A 21,144-nucleotide genomic window follows, 5' to 3' on the forward strand; every position below is an offset into this window, starting at 1 on the left:
GTGTAATAGGAAAACAAAAGTGCAGGGTGTAAGTCAAAGAGTGCAAGGTTTACTGTTACAAAAATGCAGCGTATTGAGAAAGGTACAGTTAAAACAGTGCAACGGAATTAAGAGCAGGAAACAAACTACTCTTGAATCTGAAGGATCATGTTTCCAACTTTGTGTATCATCTGCCCCTTGGAAGGAAGAAGAGAAAATAGAATAGATGGAGAGGAGCTTGGTGGCCTATACTGCATTCACAACTCTGCAGTTTCTTGAAGTCATGACCAGTGCTGTTCCAGTACCAAGCTGTAATGCATCAGGACAGGATACTTTATAATAGTACATCTGAAGAAGGTAAGGGACCTCGGAGATGTGTTGAATATCCTTGGGCTTCTTAGAGAGTCAAGTGTGCATTTATTTGGTTGTAGTGTTGACCTCAACAATGAAGACGCTGTTTACATCCGGTACCGCACAGATGGCAGTCTCTTCAATCTGAGGCGCCTGCAAGCTCACACCAAGACACAAGAGAAACTTGTCCGTGAACTACTCTTTACAGACGATGCCGCTTTAGTTGCCCATTCAGAGCCAGCTCTTCAGCGCTTGACGTCCGGTTTTGCGGCAACTGCCAAAATGTTTGGCCTGGAAGTCAGCCTGAAGAAAACTGAGGTCCTCCATCAGCCAGCTCCCCACCATGACTACCAGCCCCCCCACATCTCCATCGGGCACACAAAACTCAAAACGGTCAACCAGTTTACCTATCTCGACTGCACCATTTCATCAGATGCAAGGATCGACAACGAGATAGACAACAGACTCGCCAAGGCAAATAGCGCCTTTGGAAGACTACACAAAAGAGTCTGGAAAAACAACCAACTGAAAAACCTCACAAAGATAAGCGTATACAGAGCCGTTGTCATACCCACACTCCTGTTCGGCTCCGAATCATGGGTCCTCTACCGGCATCACCTACGGCTCCTAGAACGCTTCCACCAGCGTTGTCTCCGCTCCATCCTCAACATTCATTGGAGCGCTTTCATCCCTAACGTCGAAGTACTAGAGATGGCAGAGGCCGACAGCATCGAGTCCACGCTGCTGAAGATCCAGCTGCGCTGGGTGGGTCACGTCTCCAGAATGGAGGACCATCGCCTTCCCAAGATCGTGTTTATATGGCGAGCTCTCCACTGGCCACCGTGACAGAGGTGCACCAAAGAAAAGGTACAAGGACTGCCTAAAGAAATCTCTTGGTGCCTGCCACATTGACCACCGCCAGTGGGCTGATATCGCCTCAAACCGTGCATCTTGGCGCCTCACAGTTCGGCGGGCAGCAACCTCCTTTGAAGAAGACCGCAGAGCCCACCTCACTGACAAAAGGCAAAGGAGGAAAAACCCAACCCCAACCCACCAATTTTTCGCTGCAACCGTGTCTGCCTGTCCCGCATCGGACTTGTCAGCCACAAACGAGCCTGCAGCTGATGTGGACATAAATCTTCGTCCGCGAAGCCAAGCCAAAGAAAGAAAAGTGTTGATTTGGATGGATCAGGATAGGTTATTGGTGACATTTACCCCTCTCTGAAACTGGATTCTTGACTGAATAATGGAAGGACCACAGTCTGTCCGGGTTGACAGCAAAATGTTCAGCACCATTACGCTGAACACTGGAGCACCTCAGGTGGTGGAGAGACTAGGGAGCACCAAGTTTCTTGAGTCCACTTAATAAGTGACTTATCCTGGACACACAACATCCTCTCACTTTTCAGGAATGCACAACAATGGCTGCACTTCCTGAGAAGACTGAACCGGGCAAAGTTACTGGCCACCATCATGTTAATTTTCTACATGAGCTCTATCGAGAGCTTCCTGACTAGCTGCATCACAGCGTGGTACAGTTGCTGTAGAGAATTGGATCAGAGGTCAATCTACAGGAGCATAAGAACAACAGAGAGGATCACTAGGTTCTCCCTCCACTCCATTGATGTGATCCACCGAGATTGTTGTCTGAAGAGGGTGTGCAAAATTGTTGCGGGCTCCTTCCACCCTGCACACAGCACCTTTCAGCAGCTTTCGTTAGAAAAGAGATACAGAAGAATCAGAGCCAGTACCACCAAGCTGAGAAATAGCTTCTTTCCGTGGGTTGTTATCGTGATACTTGGCTCTGGTTCAGGATACCTGTCCTTCTGAGACTCCTTAGTTTGAGATCTGGTTTATGACAGTAAATTTGTAGATTAAATTAGAGCAGTTTAACATTTATATCTGAACAAATTCATTCTTGTATCAATGGCATATGGGGAGGACTGTGTGTTTCGCCACACAGTAATGAGTAAGGAACTGAGTGCACAGTCTTGTGAATTATCATAAGTCCTCACTGCTATTATAAAATATAAAAAATCAGCAGTGAAATTACTTGGGCATACTGTGGATATAACAAATGAGTATTGTTACAGATCAATTTATCCCTTCTTTAACCATCGCGATGTTCCTATGGAGTTTCACCTATCTCTCCTGGATATACCCAGTATAAATTGTCTACCATTTTTGATCTTCAATAATTGTAAACTAACAATTATTAATATAACTGCTTTCTGACAACTGAACCTTTTAATGGGAATTAATAGGATGTCAGTAATGAAGGGAGAGACATGCTGAACAGCAAAGCACCTGAATGATGATGAATAAGATAGCTCATTTAGAGACCAGCACTGATGCAATTGATTGAATGTCCTATTGTTGAATGCTAAGGATCTTTAAACATGAATAATCATGAAAAGTAAAATATATAGGTCAAAGATGAGATTCTCCCTTTCTTAATGGCAATTAAAGTTGATGAGCTGCAATGTTCTATTCATGTTATGTTGGAATACAACAAGGCTGTTTTGTTGATGCATCAGAAATGAGAATTAAACACTTAAATCTTCGTTCATTCAGATGCGTGGATGATAATGTATCTCCATCTGTCCCTCCAAATTCTATTTGTTGCCTCCCCTGTTTCTAACCATGATGTTAATCCATCTATCATTTTCATTCTCTGTTTCAGCTTCGTGTCAAGTCACCTTTATTTATTGTTCATATCATGCATGGTAAAGATGAAATGGCGTCTCTCCAAGACCATGGAATATATTTGCATAAATGTGTAGAAGTTAAACACCTTAAAATATTAAGACATTGTGGTGGCTCACCACAAGGCAGTTGAACTGGCCCCGCTTGTAAGCCACGCGGCAGGAGAGCCAGACAAAATGGTGCCATCAGGGGTTTCCCTTCCTTCTAGCTCAGAGCTCAGAAACCCACGTTTGGGGACCACGTGACGCCCAGGTGACATCAGCGCCCTCCAGTGCAGTTCTCAGCCAGGTCCAGGCTGGGAGTATAAGTGCAGTCCAGCAGCCTGCAATAAACCAGTCTGCTCACTGAGCTCAACCCGTCTGGATGCATGTTATTGCAGGAGCAGTGTAGCCGCTGCTACAATTGGTGACCCCCGACTGGTTCAAACGTCTTTGAACCCATCTTGAACGATCCTGGGATCAGCGCTATAGCTGTGAAACTGCCTGAATTCTGGGTTCAGGAGCCAGAGACCTGGTTCAGCCACGAGGAGGCCCAGTTTCACCTCGGCCAGATTTTGTCCGACACAACCAAATTCTACCATGTGGTCGCTTCCCTGGACCAGGCCACCGCCAGATGCATGCTGCACTTTGTTCAGCACCCATCCGCCGAGGACAAGTACGAGTGAGTGCTTACCGGGTCCCTCGGACTATCCATACACCAACGTGCTGCTCGGGTGCTGCACCTCGACGCCGTGGGGGACAGGTTCCCGATGGAACTGATGGATGAGATGCTCGTGCTCATGGGTGAACACACCAACTGCCCACTTTTCGAGTGCATCTTCCTCGAACATGTGTCCAGGGACATCTGCACACTGCTGGTTCAGGAGAGCTTCACTGACCCGAGGAAGGTCACCCAGAAGGCCCAGAGCTATGGCTCGCACGATTCTCGGAGGGCTCAATGGTTCAGCAGGTCACGAGGCACACCACGCCAAGCCTGCACCAAGCGCTGCGGTAGAGCACCCGGCCCCTGCAGGGGCCCCCAAGAGCATAACCAAGGCCAGAGCATCCGCTTCAGTCATCTGCTCCTACCACCAGTGCTGGGGAGCCAAGGCTCGGAAGTGTCGTCAGCCCTGCTCATTCCAGGGAAACGACCAGGCTGACTGATGTTAATGGCTGTGGCGGCTGGCCAAGGACACAGCCTTCTCTACCTGCGGGACTGGAGCCCAGATCAGCATCATACAGGCCACGGCCATCGAATCCAGGAACCGACCTCGTGGACCTCCCCTCCGTGCAGCCAACGCAACGGCAATCCAGACATATGGAGACAAGACAGTCCACTTCCAGATCGGCCAACAGAATTTCGCATGGAGGTTCACCGTCTCGATCCTCCTGACTGCCATCCTGGGTGCAGACTTCCTCCTCGCACACGGGCTTCTGGTGGATATTCGAGGTAGGTGCCTGGTGGACACCTGTACCTTCCAAGCCATTCGCCTCGATGCCTCCCGATCGGAGCAACCGCAGATGGCCACGATCAGCACTCCCAGAGACGAGTTCCAGCAGATCCTGGACGAGTTCCCGACATTCCTCAAGCCACAGTTCTCCACTGCCTTGCCGCACCATGGGGTGTTCCCCCACATCCCCACCCAGGGCCTGCCGGTTCACGCCAAGGCACCGACGGCTGCTGCATGATGTGTGCAGCTCCCGGGATGAAGCGGTTGTAAAACTGACAAGCTCTAGGTAGCGAAGGATGAGTTTTCGCACCTGTTGGAGCTGGGGATCATTTGGCGGTCCAACAGCCCGTGGGCCTCGCCACTCCACCTGGTCCCGGAAGTCTTCGGCGGCTGGCGTTCCTGCGGAGACTATCGACGGCTCAATGAGGCAACCGTTGCTGACCATTACCCCATCCTTCACATCCAGGACTTTATGGCCAACCTGGACAGCATGAGGGTCTTCTCCAAGGTTGACCTGGTGTGCAGATATCACCAGATCCCGGTGCACCCTGTGGACATACCCAAGACGGCCATCATCATCCCCTTTGGCCTGTTCGAATTCCTGCGCATGCCGTTTGGGCTCAAGAATGCCGCTCAGACCTTCCAGCGCCTCATGGACTCTGTGGGCAGGGACTTGGATTTCGACTTTATTTATTTGGACCACATCCTTGTCGCCAGCAAGGACCGGTCGCAACACAAGGCCCACCTGCATGTCCTTTTCTCCCGGCTGCCCGACTTCAGCCTTACCATCAACCCAGCCAAGTGCCAGTTCGGGAAAGAGTCCATGCAGTTCCTGGGCCATAACATCACGGCCGAAGGAGCCACGCCCACCGCTGCGAAGGTTGCCGCCATCAGGGAGTTCCCTCGCCCGAACAGCCTCAAGGGGCTGCAGGAGTTCACGGGTATGGTCAACTTTTACAACCGCTGCAACCGTGTCTGCCTGTCCCGCATCGGACTCGTCAGCCACAAATGAGCCGGCAGCTGACGTGGACATTACCCTTCCATAAATCTTCGTCCGCGAAGCCAAGCCAAAGAAAGACAACCGCTTCATCCCGGGAGCTGCACGCATCATGCAGCCGCTGTTCACCCTCATCGCAGCTAAGCACAAAACACTCGCATGGAACCCAGAAGCCTGCACCGCATTCGAGGCCATCAAGGATGCCCTCATGAACGCCGCCATGCTCACCCAGCCGCACACCGACCTGCATATAGCACTCTCTGTCGATGCCTCTGCCACAGCCATCGGTGCCGTCCTGGAGCAGCATGTGAATGGGCATTGGAGCCACTGACATTCTTCAGCTGCCTGCTCCACCCGCCGGAACGCAAGTATAGTGCCTTTGACTGCGTGTTCCTGGGCATGTATCTGGCGGTGTGGCATTTCCCCTATTTTTTTGGAGGGGAGGACTTTTGCCATTTTCAATGACCACGAACCCCTCACCCAGGCGCTCGCGATGGCAAAGTATCCCTGTTCGGCCTGCCAGCAGCGTCACTTCTCCTTCGTGTCGGAGTTTACCACCGACATTCGGCACAAGGTGGGGAAGGACAATATGGTTGCCGATGCACTCTCGCGACCAGCCATCTGCACGCTGACGCCCGGCGTCGACTTTGACCAGCTCCCCCGGGACCAGGAAGCTGATGAGGAGACGAGGGCCTTCAAGACCGCCATAACCAGCCTGCGGTTCCGAGACATCCTGACTCCGAGTGGCGAAGGTACCATCCTGTGCGATATCTCCTTGGGCACCCCGTGGCCAGTGGTTCCGCAGCAGTGGTGCAGGCAGGTCTTCCGTCACATCCACGACCTTTCACATCTGTCCATCAGGTCCACGGTCCGGATGGCGGCAGAACTGTTCGCTTGGCATGGGCTGCGGAAGCAGATCACGGGCTGGGCCAGAACAAGCACCCATTGCCAGATGTCCAAGGTGCACAGGCACACCAGGGCGCCTGTACAGGTGTTCGAACACATCCGGGAACGGTTCAGCCACATTCATGTGGACATCGTCGGGCCCTTACCCATTTCCTGGGGTAACCGTTACCTGTTTATGGTGGTGGACCGCACCACTTGCTGGCCCGAGGCGATCCCAATGCCAGACACCTCCACCAACTCCTGCTACCGAGCCCTGTTGCATGGTTGGGTCACCCGGTTCGGCGCCCCGGCTCACCTCAGCAGTGATCGGGGCACCCAGTTCACATCTGCGCTCTGGGCACAGCTTGCCAACAGGTTGAGGATACAGCTACACCACACCACGACCGACCACTCGCAGGCCAATGGACTGGTTGAACTCTGCACCGCCACCTTAAATCGGCGCTCATGGCCCGCCTCACCGATCCCGAATGGACAGACGAACTGCCTTGGGTGCTCCTGGGCATCCTCTCCACTCCCAAGGAAGATCTGCAGGTGTCATCAACTGAGCTGGTTTACGGTGTGCCACTAGCACTACCTGGTGAGTCGTCAACGCACCTCACAATCCCCAGCGGTCACCGCATGAACTACTTCCTCACCTCAGGGCACACTTGGACTCCTTCGAACCCCCACCACCACCCAAGCATGGCGCCCATCCAACTCACATTCCTGGCGAGCTGCTTTCCGCAGAGTTCGTTTTTGTTCGGCGTGGCCCGACGACAGCATCTCTCCAGCGACCTTACGAGGGGTTGTACAGGGTTATACAGCGTTTCGGCTCGACGTACACGGTGGACTTAGGCATGAGCTGTTTAGCATGGACAGGCTGAAGCCAGCGCACCTCGATCCCACCAAGCCCGTGGTCGTTGCCCAGCCCAAGAAACGAGGCTGCCTGGCAAAAAAGGATATTGGTGCCAGTTCTGGGGGCTGCTGTGTGGCAGCTCACCACAAGGCAGGTGAACCAGCCCCGCTTGTAAGCCACGCGGCAGCTGGCCAAAATTGTGTCATTGGGGGTGGGGGGGTTCCCTTCCTTCCAGCTCAGAGCTCAGAAACCCGCGGTTGGGGACCACGTGATGCCCAGGTGATGTCAGTGCCCTCCAGCGCGGTTCTCAGCCAGGTCCGGGCTGGGAGTATAAGTGCAGCTCAGTAGCCTGCAATAAACCAGTCTGCTCACTGAGCTCAGCCCGTCTGGTTGCGTATGTTATTGCAGGAGCAGTGTTGCCACCGCTACAATGTATACATTAACAATCCATGGTACCTTATTCACAAATGTTCTGGGAGTTTAGGAGACTGATGGCTTTGGGGAGAAAACTGTTGCCAAATCTGAATGTAAGAGTCCAAGTGCTGCACCTCCTACCAGATAGCAGAAGGGAGAAAAGTTTATGTGAGGGGTGTGTGGAGTCCTTCACAATGTTTATTGCTTTTCACCTGCATTGAGTGTTGTAGATGTCCTTCATGGTAGGAAGAGAGCCCCCAATGATCTTTACCGCTGATTTCACTTTCCTCTGCAGGGTCTTTCGGTCCAAGGAGGTACAGCTTCCAAACCAGGTGGTAATCCATTTGCACAGGATGCTCTCTATACATCCTCTATAGAATGTAGTTAGGATGGGGGGTTGAGAGATGAACTTTCTTCAGCCTTTGCAGGAAGTAAAGCTGCTGCTGGACTTTCTTGGCTATTGAGCTTGTGTTAAGGGACCAGATGAGATTCTCCTCCAAGTGCATTCCAAGGAACTTGATACTCTTGATGATCTCAACAGTGGAGCCATCAATGGTCAATGGAGTGTTGTCCCCTGCCCCCCCAGCCCTCTTGAAAATGACACCATCTCTTTTGTTTTTTTTAAACATTCAGATTCAGGTTGTTGGCTGTGCACCAGTCTGGAGGCAACTGCACCTCTGTATGCTGGCTCATCATTCTTAACTGATCAGCCACACCACGGTTGTGTTATCAGTGAACTTGATGATGTGGTTCAAGCTGTCTTTAGCTGCACAGTCATGGGTCAGCAGAGTGAACAGCAATAGACTCAGCATGCAGCCCTGCAGGGCCCCCATGCTCAGTATGATGGTCTTGGAGGTGCTGTACCGATCCAGATTGTCTGAAGTCTTCCCAACAGGAAGTCTAGAATCCAATTACAAAGGGAGGTGCTTAGACCCAGTAGACTCAACTTCCTTATCAGGCACTGTGTTGAATGCCGAGCTGAAGGCAATAAACAGTATTTGAACATACAAGTCCTTTTTTTCCAGGTAGGTGAGGGTGAGATGCTGAGTGGTGGCGATGGCATCATCTGTAGAGCGGTTGGGTCTGTATGCGAACTACAGGGGGTCTAGTGACGGGGGCAACAGGAGTTTGATAGCTTGATATGTCCCATGATAAGCTTCTCAAAGCACTTCTTGACAATGGACATGAGTGCGTCAAGGCAGTAGTCATTGAGGCACAACACAGACGACTTCTTCGGCACAGGGTCAATGGTGGCAGCTTTGAAGTGCTTTGGGACCATGGCACTTCTTAGGGAGATGTTAAAGATGTCAGTGAGAACATCTGCTAGCTGAGCTGCACATCCCCTGAGCACTCTACTGAGAATGTTATCTGGTCAGCAGCTTTCCGCGGGTTGACCTTGCTTAGCTCTCTCTTCACATCAGCCACTGCAAGACACAGCACCTGGTCATTTGGAGGAGAGGCAGACTTCTTCGCTGCAACATCGTTTTTCACCTCAAAGCACACGTTGAGATTGTTCAGTGCATCTGGGAGGGAGGTATCACCAGTGCAGGCTTTTATTTTTCCTTCCAGCTTTCCAGTTATAACTAAATGTTCTTGTGTATCTCTTCACATGATGTGTCCAAAGAATTTTGATTGCTGTTTTCTGATTCTTTTAAGTCATGTACTTTTTGTTTTCATTCTTTGTAGAACTTCTTCGTTTGTTATCCTGTCTGTATATGATATGCATAGCAGTCTTGAGAAACCACATCTCTACTGCATTGATTATTCTTTTTTTCATTGCATTTGTGATGGTCCATGACCGCAGCCATCCATCAATATAAGAAGAATGTAGCAGCTGAGAGTTCTAAGGTGGATATCAATTGCTATATTCTTGTTCATTAGGATGTTTCTCATTTCTATAAATGCTATTCTTGCTTTTATTCTATTTTGCATTTGCCATCAGATGTTAACCATGATCCAAGGTACTTGAAGTTGTGAATTTGTTTCAGGATTTTATTTCCCAATATGATCCTACAATTTAGAATATCGGGTTTCTTTGATATTACCATTACTTCATTTTTCTTTTTATTTAAAATGAGGCCAAGTCGTTCACTCTCTCTGTTGATGGCAGATACTAATTTCTGTATATTTATATCATTGATTGCTATCATTTGCATTGCAGAGGTTGTTGATATTGTGTCCTCCTACACTTAGTCTAGGTAGGACTTGTATGGTTCTCATCACCAGACCTCTTCTTCTCCCTGTACAGTAAAAATGTCATGAGAACCATACTCAATTTTTTATTTCTGTTTTGAACTTTATTTTTCGAGTAAAAATTAAAACCAGCAGAGCAAAAGTTCTTTGTACAAGATTTGTCTTCAAATATTTTAGTGCAACGTGACTTTCATAGTTGGACATAGTCCAAGTAACATTTTGAATATGAATAGAATCATTGTTCATTTCCAATCATTGCAAAGCAGCAATGAACAAAAATAAATAAAATCCTTACCAAAGGAATTTGGGCCAAGTCACAGGTAATGCTAAAAATTACCAAAAAAGAACATGTTCTTTCCAGAGCCCTCAAAATGATCTGTTTTCAAAATTTTTATATTCTTCTACTTTTCAGATTTAATGAATAAAAATGGATTTATCACATTAATAGAAATATAATGGTGATTGCTCTTCAACTTAATTAATCAATTATAATAACACTCCTTTCATTAATGAATTTTCTGTGTAACCTGAATGACCCCTAGCCCCATTTGAGGTTGCCAAATAATAATAAAAAAGCAATTGTCTGTGAAATTTCAGCAGTACATCAAAAAATGGCTACATAGCACTGCATAAGACGTGCAATCAAAGTTTTGATAAGTCCATGACAATCTAATTTGATCTCCTGATCTAGTATACATTTGTTTTTGTCTAAAAATCCAATATATGCTAGCCATGGCAGGGAGTACAGGCCCATTACAGCTTACAAAGTAAGGGTGAACACTGTAGATGGCTGTGATGCTTTAAAACCTGATGAGCTGAACACCTTCTATGCCCGCTTTGAGAAGAACCGAACAGTGCCTACTAGAATATCTGAAAAGGCTGAGGAATCTGTGATGTTTGTCTCTGAGGGTGACATCAGAACAGCATTCAAGAGGGTGAACTGTCACAACCTGGCAGGGTACTGAAAATCTCTGCTAACCAAGGAGATAGAGATTTATGCTGAGGTATTTAGATGAAGAAAGACATGAGTGGAGCACAAAAGTCAAGGTGGACTGTTTGGGATGAATGACAGATTTCAGTTCCCTGCAGTTTATAGGTTTTAAAGTCTTGACTTTAGGTTGCTGTATGATTAGGGTTTTAATTGATGTGATCATTCAAATCTAAATCTTGATTCTTAGTAAAATTGTTTCGGATTTCCTTCAGGAAAATTCAGGAAGTTTAAATTAGACTTACAGATTTATGTAAAAGGAGCAAAATATAAAATGCCTGAAATAACAATAGCAGTAGTGTTCTAATGTCTCAATTTTGTCTCCAGGTTTGTTTGGAAGCATTTTTGGAATGATGGGTGTTTATGTATATGATGGGCAGCGAATAAATGAACACGGATTTTTCCAAGGTTACAATAAATTTACTTGGATTGTTGTTACTTTGCAGGTAAGAATTTAACCAGTGGAGTTGTAAAGATCTACATTGACATTTATATAGCATTCTCATCACTTGGTGTGCCAAACACCTGTACAGTATAACTCTGATTATCCAAAATGGTTGGGACTGGGCCTATGTCGGATAAACGTATTTTTTCAGATAACTGGTCATTTTTTTAAAAACAGCACAGTAGCAACAGCAAATCACGTATCAATGTTTAAACAGCAACAAACAACAAGGGAAGGCTTTTTAAGCGTTAAAATGATGTTTAATTCTCACCCAAAAAAATGCTGGCCACAACGCCAGTGCTGATGTCAAGATCTCCCTACTGCTGCCACCGATCCCCAATACGTTCCCACCACTGCTGCTGGTCTCCAGGAAGGCTTCCCGGGCTGGTGGAACCCTCACTGGTAAGTTGGCGGGCTCTGTCTCCCCAGTCACCAGAGCTTCTGACGCCCAAGTCCCAACTCCAAATCCTTTCTAGGCCTACCGCACACACACCAGGAAGTCGGTTTGGAGTCACCATCAGGTGCTGAGGAGGGAAGGGGAGGGAGTGCCACTGAACCTGAGGTCTCGCTCCTGCCCAGGAGGCCACTCTCCTTGACGATGCCGGGACAAAGAGTTTCTTCAAACTGCTTGCGGCTGGGAAACAGTGGCTTGCAGTTTAAGTTGGAGAGAAAAGTCAATAGGGGTAGGTAAAGAAGAAATGGAAAGAGAGAGGGGAGGGAGTTACCGGAAACGAGGATAATCATCATTCTAATTTCACGTCGAGTGAATTTTTTTTTCAACCTGTGAGGTCAGTTCAGCTCCGAAAAAATTTCAGAAAAAGAGGATTTCTGATTAGTTTCGCATTCCTCATTTATCCAAATTTTTTTGAATATTTTTGGTTTTTTTCCATAAATATACATATCAAAATTTTTCATTTTTAAGATATAAAGATATGTATAATTTTTTCTTACAAAACAAAACACAACAGCCCCTTCCCCACACCCTTCACAGTATAAATCCATACACTATCAGGGCTTACAGTTGGGTTAAAAAAAAATCTTCCTTGGGAGATCACATTTTTATAATAATAACACCTTTTTTCTTATTAATATTTGGGCCCCTATATAATCCAAATATGGTTGCCATATTTTTATAAATACATCATATTTGTTCTTTAGATTATATGTGGTTTTTTTTCCCTATAGGTATACAACTATTCATCTCAGCAGTCCATCTTGTTATCTGTAGTGGGGAGTTGGATTTCCAAGTAATAACAATACATTTCTTAGCCACAGCTAAAGCTATTTTAACTGTTATGAGCCCAAAGGACCCCAAAACCCAGCAGCAATAGACATTCAACAAGACAAGTGGCTTTCAAAACAAAAATTATTTTTAATCAACTTGAAACATGAAAATAGAATCAAACATTAACTTAACTCTATACTTAACTAACCCAAATTAACCCCCTTCTAATTCTAACTGCACGTGTATGCAATGTGTGTGTAAATTCAAGAAAAGTTCTTTGGTTCACAGTTCAATCTCACTTCTCCTTCTTCCAAGTTCTCTGGTTGTAGGCAATCACCATACTGTGCACAGAATTTAACATGTATAAAGTTCACCAGGCTTGGTGTTTGAAAGGTAAATGTTTACCGCATAGGAAGGTTCTTGTAGGGTTTGCAGAGAGAGAGAAATATTTGTTGCTCCAGGATTTCCACAACTGAGGTACCACTAGTCACCTCAGGGTCTCGCTGATGAAACTTGCCACATTAGGGTCTTCTAGATGGTAACCTCTTTCTTCAAGCTACCACAGAGTTCCATTCCTTGCTTTATTTCAAGAGAAACATCAGACAGATAGCACTTCCAGCCATCTACTGCTCTGGAACTTGCTTTCATCAGTTTCAAACAGTTTTCCCTGGATTGCACTTTTCAGTTACTTGTCAATGTCCCACACACTGACTAACTGAGCTGTTAACTCAACTCTTTCTCTTCCAACTGCAACTCCAAAGAGAGCTTGTGACTCGTGTCTTGCAAAACCCTCACCTTCCTGACCAAAACAACAGGAGTTCTTTCTTCTGCTCCCATCTGTTGTTAGATAAACAAAATCCAGGAGTGACCTTTCTATGTGGCAGAAAGAGTACTGATAGACAGCATGACTCCAGCAAGACAATGGTCATGCATTTTATGAGGTCAGTTCAATTAACACCAACTTGTGAAAGGTGCTTACATTCTCCAGAGATCTTGCAATGTGAATTCTTTAGTCTTTCAAATAAGATCTGTTTTAAAATGTGTGTATGTATGTGACCTACTCTAAATCTTATAAAATCTCCCCAAATTGTTACATAACAAATGAAATTTTGAATTTAGTTAGTTTGTTACTTATTTCAATAAAAGTACCCAAAAGATAAACTCCAGGTCATCCGTGAAGGCAACCCCTATTATCCTTTTTAATATTTCAGTAATATCTTTCCAGAAAGGTTTCACCTTCATACATGACCACGTAGCATATACAAACATTCCTATTTCTGCTCCACATCTAAACACACTCTGATATTTCCAATTTTGATTTATGTAATTTCTGTGGTGTGAGGTATAATTGGTATATGAAATTATATTGTACTAATCCGTATCTTACATTTATAATTATCACCATGCTATCCAAACACCAATCAGACCAGCATCCTTCCATTACTACAACTCCTACATCCGACTCCCATCTCTCTCTCTCAATCTCTGTTAATCTGGTTTTGTACTTTCATTTTGGAGAGCAAAGTACATTTTAGATATAAATTTTGGTGTGTTCTCCAGCCAGATCGTTTGTTCCATCTCACTAATTTCAGGTGGGGCCAAGTTTGGTCCCTACCTTTCTCTTAATTTTTCAAAAAACATAAGAGATCTTTCCTTATAGCAATCATCAATATACCTTATTCTTTATCATACCATGAATTCAATATTTTGTTACCCAGCTTCATAGGCAGTAGCACATTTTTACATAATGGTGTATTCAACGATATACCTGCTTTTTTCCCGATACTTTCATTTTTTTTGCCATATTCTAATCATCTGTATTAAATATAGGATTATCTGTTTTATTTTTGTATTGACTTAAAGTCCTTCATAGTCTCTTTTAATTAATTCAGTTCCAATCGAATCTGTGAAGGGGGTCTGTTTTCTTCGAAGAAAGATGATGGAAGTCTTGCTTGTGCCAATAGATAATACTTCTTAAAATCTGGGAGTCTAAGTGCTCCCAATTTATAATCCCATGTTAACTTTTCCAGTGCAATTCTTGGTACTGTGGAGGCCCCTTGGGGTGCCTCACTAAATGAAGGACGAAAGCAATGATCCAACCTAGCAGGCTGCACAAATGCCCTCCAAATGGCCACAACTAAAGGAGCCTAACTAGCCTATTAAGGAAAGCGGATTGCAAATGCACCAATCAGTGCTGAGGGGGCTTTGACTATGCCCCTCAGCTTGAGAACAAAAGCAGGGCTGTGAGCCCAATAAAGCTCAGTGTTAACTACACTCATCTGGGGTTCGTGTTCTTTCTGAGCTAACCTGCATGCAGCTATAACCTCTCCTATGCTATAGGGTCCACAGAGCCAACTTTGTTATTCCATAAGAATTGTTTTATTACAATTATGTAATTAAAGAAATGTTTAGTTAGTCCAATAGGCAACGATTGAAAGAGATACTGTAGTCTTGCATTACCTTCATTTTTTTTATACAATTTACCCTTCCTATTAATGTAATTGGCAGATCTTTCCATTTCTGTAAATCTTTTTCTATTTTTTCTAATAGTGAGGTATAATTAAGCCTATATAATTCTGTTAATTATTGATCTGCCTTTATTCCTAAGTGTTTAATTCCCATCTTCTTCCATTTAAATCTACTACCTTTTTGGTATCTTTCATAATCAAAGTTTTACAATGGCATTATCTCATGTTTGTCTATATTTATTTATATCCCAATATTCTTCCATATTTTTCTAATATTGTTTGTAATCTTAGCAATGATTCAGCTGGATCAGACAGATATAATATGTAATTTGCACATCATCAGCAAATAAACTAATATGTTTTTCCTGTCCAACTTTGAAGCCCTTAATATCCGGATCTCTTCTTATAATCTCTACCAGAGGTTCAATAGTTGGTATGAATAATGCTGAAGATGGAGGACAACCATGTCTACTTGATCTACCCAAGGGAAAAATAGATGACATTTGGTTATTAGTTATAATTTTAGCTTGCAGTTTATGATAAAGAGTTTTTATCCCAACTTATAAATTTTCTACCTATGCCAAATTTTCCCCACATTTTATATAAGAAAGACCATTCTAGTCAGTCAAATGCCTTTTCTGCATTTAAAATAGTTACGTTGGGTTCAACCTTGATTTTGTCATATGTGTTATATTGAATAATCTACCTAGACTATTTGAAGAGCGCCTTCCTTTAACAAACCCTACCTAATCTGGATGTAATAATTTTGGTAAATACTCACTCAATCTATTGGCTAGTGCCTTTGCAAGATTTTATAATCTGAATTCAGAAGTGATATTGGTCTGTATAATGAAGTTTTTAGTGGGTCTCTACCTTTCTTCGGTAGCACTGTAATTATAGCAGTTGAAAAAGTTTCCGGGAGGGTCTGGTTCTCCACTGTATGGTCTAAAACATTCATCAACAGAGGCATCATCAAATCTTTAAATTGTCTATAGAACTCAGGAGGGAACCCATCTTCCCCTGGGACTTATTAGCTTGTAATGTACCCAGGCTTTCTCTATTTCTTCCCTTGTAAATCATTTTTTTCTCTCTCTCCTAGTTTAGGAAATTCAACGTTTGTTTAAAAATTCTTCCATCTTGTTTTATCTCCTACCAATTCTGATTTGTATTGTTTCATATAGTATTGTCTTAAGTAGGTTCTGTTTATTGCTTTTTGATTATATGTAATAGTATCTATTTCTTTTATCATTCTAGATGTCTCCTCTGCTTTAACCTGCCAAGATAACACTTTATATACCTCATTCATAATATTTTTGTTTAATTTTTAATATAATTTTTCTGTTCTTTAGGTTTGTAGTGTATTATATTGTAACCTTTTGTTTTCTAATATTGTGTATTTTTCTTGTATTCTTGATATCTGTTATCTTTTTCCAATTTTGTTGTATCCTTATCTAGACCTCGTCCATTACAGATTCTCTCTTAAGATTTTTAGTATAAGAAATAATTTGTCCCCTCCGATAAGCATTAAATGTATTCCATATTAGAAAACTGTAGTCAGTGAAAGGAAGATTGTTTTCACAAAATATTTCTATCTGTCTCTTGATAAATTCACAAAAGTCCTTCCTCTTTAATAATATAGTATTAAGGTGCCATCTATACATACTTCATTGCTTTTCCATGACTGTAATAGTTAACGTTAACTGCGAGTGGTCTGATAAAAGTCTTGCCAAATACTCCATTTTTACCACTCTACTTTGTAGCTGGGCAGACATTGAAAATAAATCATTTCTTGTATGTGAATCATATACCTTTGAATAGAACGAATAGTCTCTTTCTTAGGGGTTGAGCTGCCTCCATATATCAGTTAAATTTAAATCCTTCATAAATGACAATGTTGCTTTCGTATCTTTCGCCCTTGTTATTGTTCTTGTTGATTTATCCAATATTGGATCTGAACAAAAATTGAATATCCTCCAATCAATATATTTTGTCTTTCCTCTGTGGTTTTTAAAAAATATATCCTTCATAAAGACTTCATCATAATTTAGGGTGTAAATGTTCATAAGCGTCCATGATTCTGCATAAATTTTGCAATGTGCCATAACAAATCTTCCAGCTCAATCAGTTAAAGTCTCTTCTATTATTCTTGGTATATTTTTATTAATTAAAATCGCTACATCTCTTGCTTTTGAACTAAATGAAGACGATATTACTTGTACCACCAACCTCTTTTGAATTTGGCATGTTCCAATTTGGTAAGATGTGTTTCTTGTAAAAAGAATATATCTGTCTTTAATTTTTTTAGGTATGCCAAGACCTGTTTTCTCTTCACCTCCCGTTAATTCCATTAACATTAAAACTAATAAATTTTAATGTTCTATCCATCTTTTTCTTTAAAACAATATTTTTTAAACAGTAAAATCTCTTTGACTCTATAAATAATGAAGTGATCCTTCCCCTTTTTTAACAAAAAACACACAATGTCCCTGCCCCAACAGTGACGTTAACATAGAGCCCCAAAAGCACGCGGAATCTCTCAAGGAAAAGAATCCCTCCCTTTGGCGCCTTTTTTTTTTGCTACTCCTTTCCAGGCACCATTCTCCCCCTGAGAATAGAGTGTCCACCCTGCTACTACTTTTCCCAGATTTTTTTCCCCCTTACTGGGCTTTCTGTGAGCATTTCTATACACTTTACTTCTAAACAATAAATACAAGACAATTTTGTAAAAATTAAAAAAAAAACTTTTACTACTTTCCATAATAAATATTTTCACAATCTTCTGCCTTAGCCACCTTGATTTTTTTTCTTTATTAACTTCATAGAAAGTCTTCCATCTTGTTCTTGAAAAATCACTGGTTCCCTTCCGCTACTTTGACCCTCCAAGTTTCAGGATATATGTTTTTAGCATGCATTTGTCTTTTCACATCTTCAAATTCTTTTCTTTGTTTAATCAAGGTCAGGCTAAAATCTTGAAAAAAAAATAGAACCTTTTCATGATTAACCTCAGTCAGGCCATTATGCTGCTCCCAGAATTATCTCCTGTGCTCAGTTCTTGTCCCGACTCCCCAGTTTTACCTGGTTCTGCCAGTCCCATTGCCATTTTTGCACCATTCCCTTTTGGACTTTCACCTGATGTTCCCAGTTAAATAGGAGCTTCTTCAATCTTTTTTCTTGGCTTCTTTGTGCTAGTTGAAATAAATCTTAATTTTCAAGTTTTTACCATGTACTTAGTACTCTTCATGGAGAACTCAACCAAAAAAACATCTGTCTAGGTCCTTCTCATGGCCACGCCCCTTTTATCCAGTTTTTTTTTTAAATTTTGAATAAAATGAGGATTTTGGAGAATTTTATTTCAGATAATCAGAGTTGTACTGTACTTCAAAACCAGCATGCTTCTTTGTTCTTTTTTTCCTTTTAAAGTGAATTGTCATAGAGCGGTGGACAAATACAGTCCAGACCTCAATATTGAAGAGCAACCCCAACCCAGCTACCACTTCTCTAATACTTGAATCCCTTCCTTTCCCAGTGGTGATATGCCATAGACAAGGACCAGTCAAGTATCATTCCAATAATGGGCTTTTATTAACAGACAAAAAGCCACCTCTAAACTGGCCAGTGGGAAAGGTTCTCCATCTGTTATACCAGTAGGGTGGAGTATCTCTATAACCATACCCAATAGCAAGCAATCAGTATAATACGCCCCTCCCCATTACATCATCACATTCACCCCCCTCTAAATGGACTAATTTTAAGAAAATGCAATAATGGCAAAAGCAAAGGGCAAGGGAAAAAAAATGGATTGCAAACAGATTAATGGAGAATAATATACCAGCTGCGAGCCTGAGTAAACACGCTGCGACTGTGCTCACTGAAACCACAACAAAGACTAGAAATGGTCATAACTTTGTGGCTACCTTGATACACGTTCAGACCGACGTAAAGGCACAGATGTTGGAGATTTATCTTTAACTGAAGGACTCTTGTCGGCAGTGTTGGTTGAAGGACTTCAGTCGGCAGATTCCCATGAAGAGGGAATTGTTGCTCTAAAGGTTCTTGGGATGGGGAGGGTGAGGAAGGAGACAGGTCAATGGAAGGACTAGCAGGCAGCAGGCCAGGCAAAGCTAGATCCCTAAAGGAAAAAGAGTCCTGTCTACCATTGGGAAATACAATATGAGCATATTGTGGATTAGCATGAAGCAGTTGTGCACGCTCCACGAATGGGTCAGCCTTGCTGGGTCTAACATGTTTTTTTAATAAAACATCTCCAGGTTTAGATAGCCAAGTCGGCAAGGTCGATCCAGTTTTCGCTTTTCTAGGGAAAAGAAAAAGTCGTTGGTGAGGAGTTTCAATGGTACCTGTACAAAGCAAAATACAGATAGAGTTCAAAGCTCTGGCAGTACTTCTTGCTAGTGGCTGGTGGGGAGACCTTTTGATTTTAGTGCTAGCGTGATAGCTTTCCAGATTGTACCATTGCTGCACTCCACTTGACCATTACCCCGAGGGTTATAGCTTGTAGTGTGACTTGTAGCTATACCCCCTATCAAGAAGATATTGCTGAAGTTCCGAACTCATAAAGCTGATCCTCTGTCACTGTGAATGAAGTTAGGATAACTGAAAATCAAATCAAGACATTTAATAACATAACTAGTAGAAACATCAGAACATGGTATAGCGAAGGGAAAGCGAGAGAATTCATCATTGACATTGAGAAAATGGATATTTCTATTGTTTGAGGGAGGAGGTCCTTTAACATCCACGCTGAGGCGTTGGAATGGTCTAGACGCCTTAATCAATGTGGATGTGGTTTACACTCCGCACAAACAGGACATTCTTTAGTTAGTCTTTTGATCTCTTCCAGTGAGTATGATAAATTGAGAGATTTCACATAATGATAAAATCTAATAACCCTCGGGTGACATAATTCGTCATGAAGATATTTTAAATGGTCTAGTTGCAGACTTGCACAAGTCATGCAAGAAAGTGCATCTGAAAGGTCATTGAATTTTCCTGGGTGATAGAGTATGTCATAATCATAGGTAGAAAGTTCAATTCGCCAACGCATAATCTTCTCGATTTTGATCTTGCTCCTCAACTTAGTGTTGAACATGTAGGCGACAGATTTTTGATCAGTCAGCAAAGGGAATTTACTTCCTGCTCAAAAGTGTCTCCAATAGCAAGTGACCTCTACGATAGCTTGCGCTTCCTTTTCAATAGAGGAATGTCATAACTCCGGCTCGTGTAATGACTGAGAGAAAAAGGCTCATGGTCTACCAGCTTGGTTTAGTGTAGCAGCTAAGGCCCAATTTGACACATCAGATTCCACTTGAAATGGCAAATTCTCATCAATAGCTGACATGGTCGCTTTAGATATATCCTGTTTGATGTTTTCAAAAGCACGGAGGGCTTCCTCATTCAAGGGAAAACTAGTAGTTTTAAACAGTGGCAGTGCTTTGTCAGCGCAGATGGGCACCCAGTGAGTGTAATAGGAGAAAAACCCCAACCAACGCTTGAGGAACTTTTCTGTCGCCGGTGGGGGCAGATCCATGAGTGGTTTCATTCTACATAGCCTAGTATGGCTAGGCATTTAGTGCAGTATACACACTTGTTACTGTTAAGGGTCAGATGTAGATGTTTGGCCACCTGGAGAAATTTTTGTAAGTTCTGATCATTTACGTCTTTGCCACATATAGTGACATTGTCCAGATAAGGGAAGGTGGCTTGTAGTTTATGAGTATCTACTCATTATCCATCTCTCTGTTGGTAACCCCAAAAGGAATTCTTTTAAACTGGAAAAATTTGCCATCTGCCTCAAAAGTGGTAAACTCCCTTTCAGATCAGTTGTGGAGTATATTTTTTATTGTGCAATCTGGTTTATCATGTCTGAGATATGAGGCAGTGGGTAAGCATCTAGTTGTGTGAACCTGTTTATAGTTTGGCTGTAGTCCACAACCATTCTGGGTTTCGCACCATTTTTGACCATTACCACTTGTGCGCGCCAAGGACCGGTACTGGGCTTGATAATTTTTTTTCTTGCAATAAATGCTTAACCTCATCCTTAATAAAGAGTCTGACCTCTTTGCTATAGCGCCTGCTCTTTGTAGCTATAGGCTTACAATCCGGTGTTAGATTAGCAAAAAGGTGTGGAGGTTTAATCTTTAGAGTCGATAACCCGCAAACCACTTCTTGGGGTACCGTAATTGATGGTAAT

The 21,144-nt window shown here is 43.3% G+C and overlaps 1 protein-coding gene across 9 annotated transcripts in view; it reads left to right on the plus strand.

Annotated features, from left to right (window-relative positions):
• Positions 1-21,144, plus strand: part of LOC138763585 (UDP-N-acetylglucosamine transporter-like) — a 78,842-nt gene that overhangs the window by 37,654 nt on the left and 20,044 nt on the right. For 8 of the 9 annotated variants that reach the window (XR_011357671.1, XM_069937990.1, XM_069937987.1 and 5 more), the window contains one exon: positions 11,126-11,244. The exons of the other annotated variant lie outside the window; for it this stretch is intronic. Coding sequence is in view for 7 of the 8 variants with exons in the window: in XM_069937990.1 (XP_069794091.1) it covers positions 11,126-11,244 (119 nt within the window). In the remaining variant the exon portion in view is untranslated. The remainder of the gene's footprint in view (positions 1-11,125; positions 11,245-21,144) is intronic. 9 annotated transcript variants of the gene reach the window in all.

The sequence above is a fragment of the Narcine bancroftii genome, chromosome 5 (assembly GCF_036971445.1).
Source record: "Narcine bancroftii isolate sNarBan1 chromosome 5, sNarBan1.hap1, whole genome shotgun sequence".
In the NCBI taxonomy this organism is placed as follows: Eukaryota; Metazoa; Chordata; class Chondrichthyes; order Torpediniformes; family Narcinidae; genus Narcine; species Narcine bancroftii.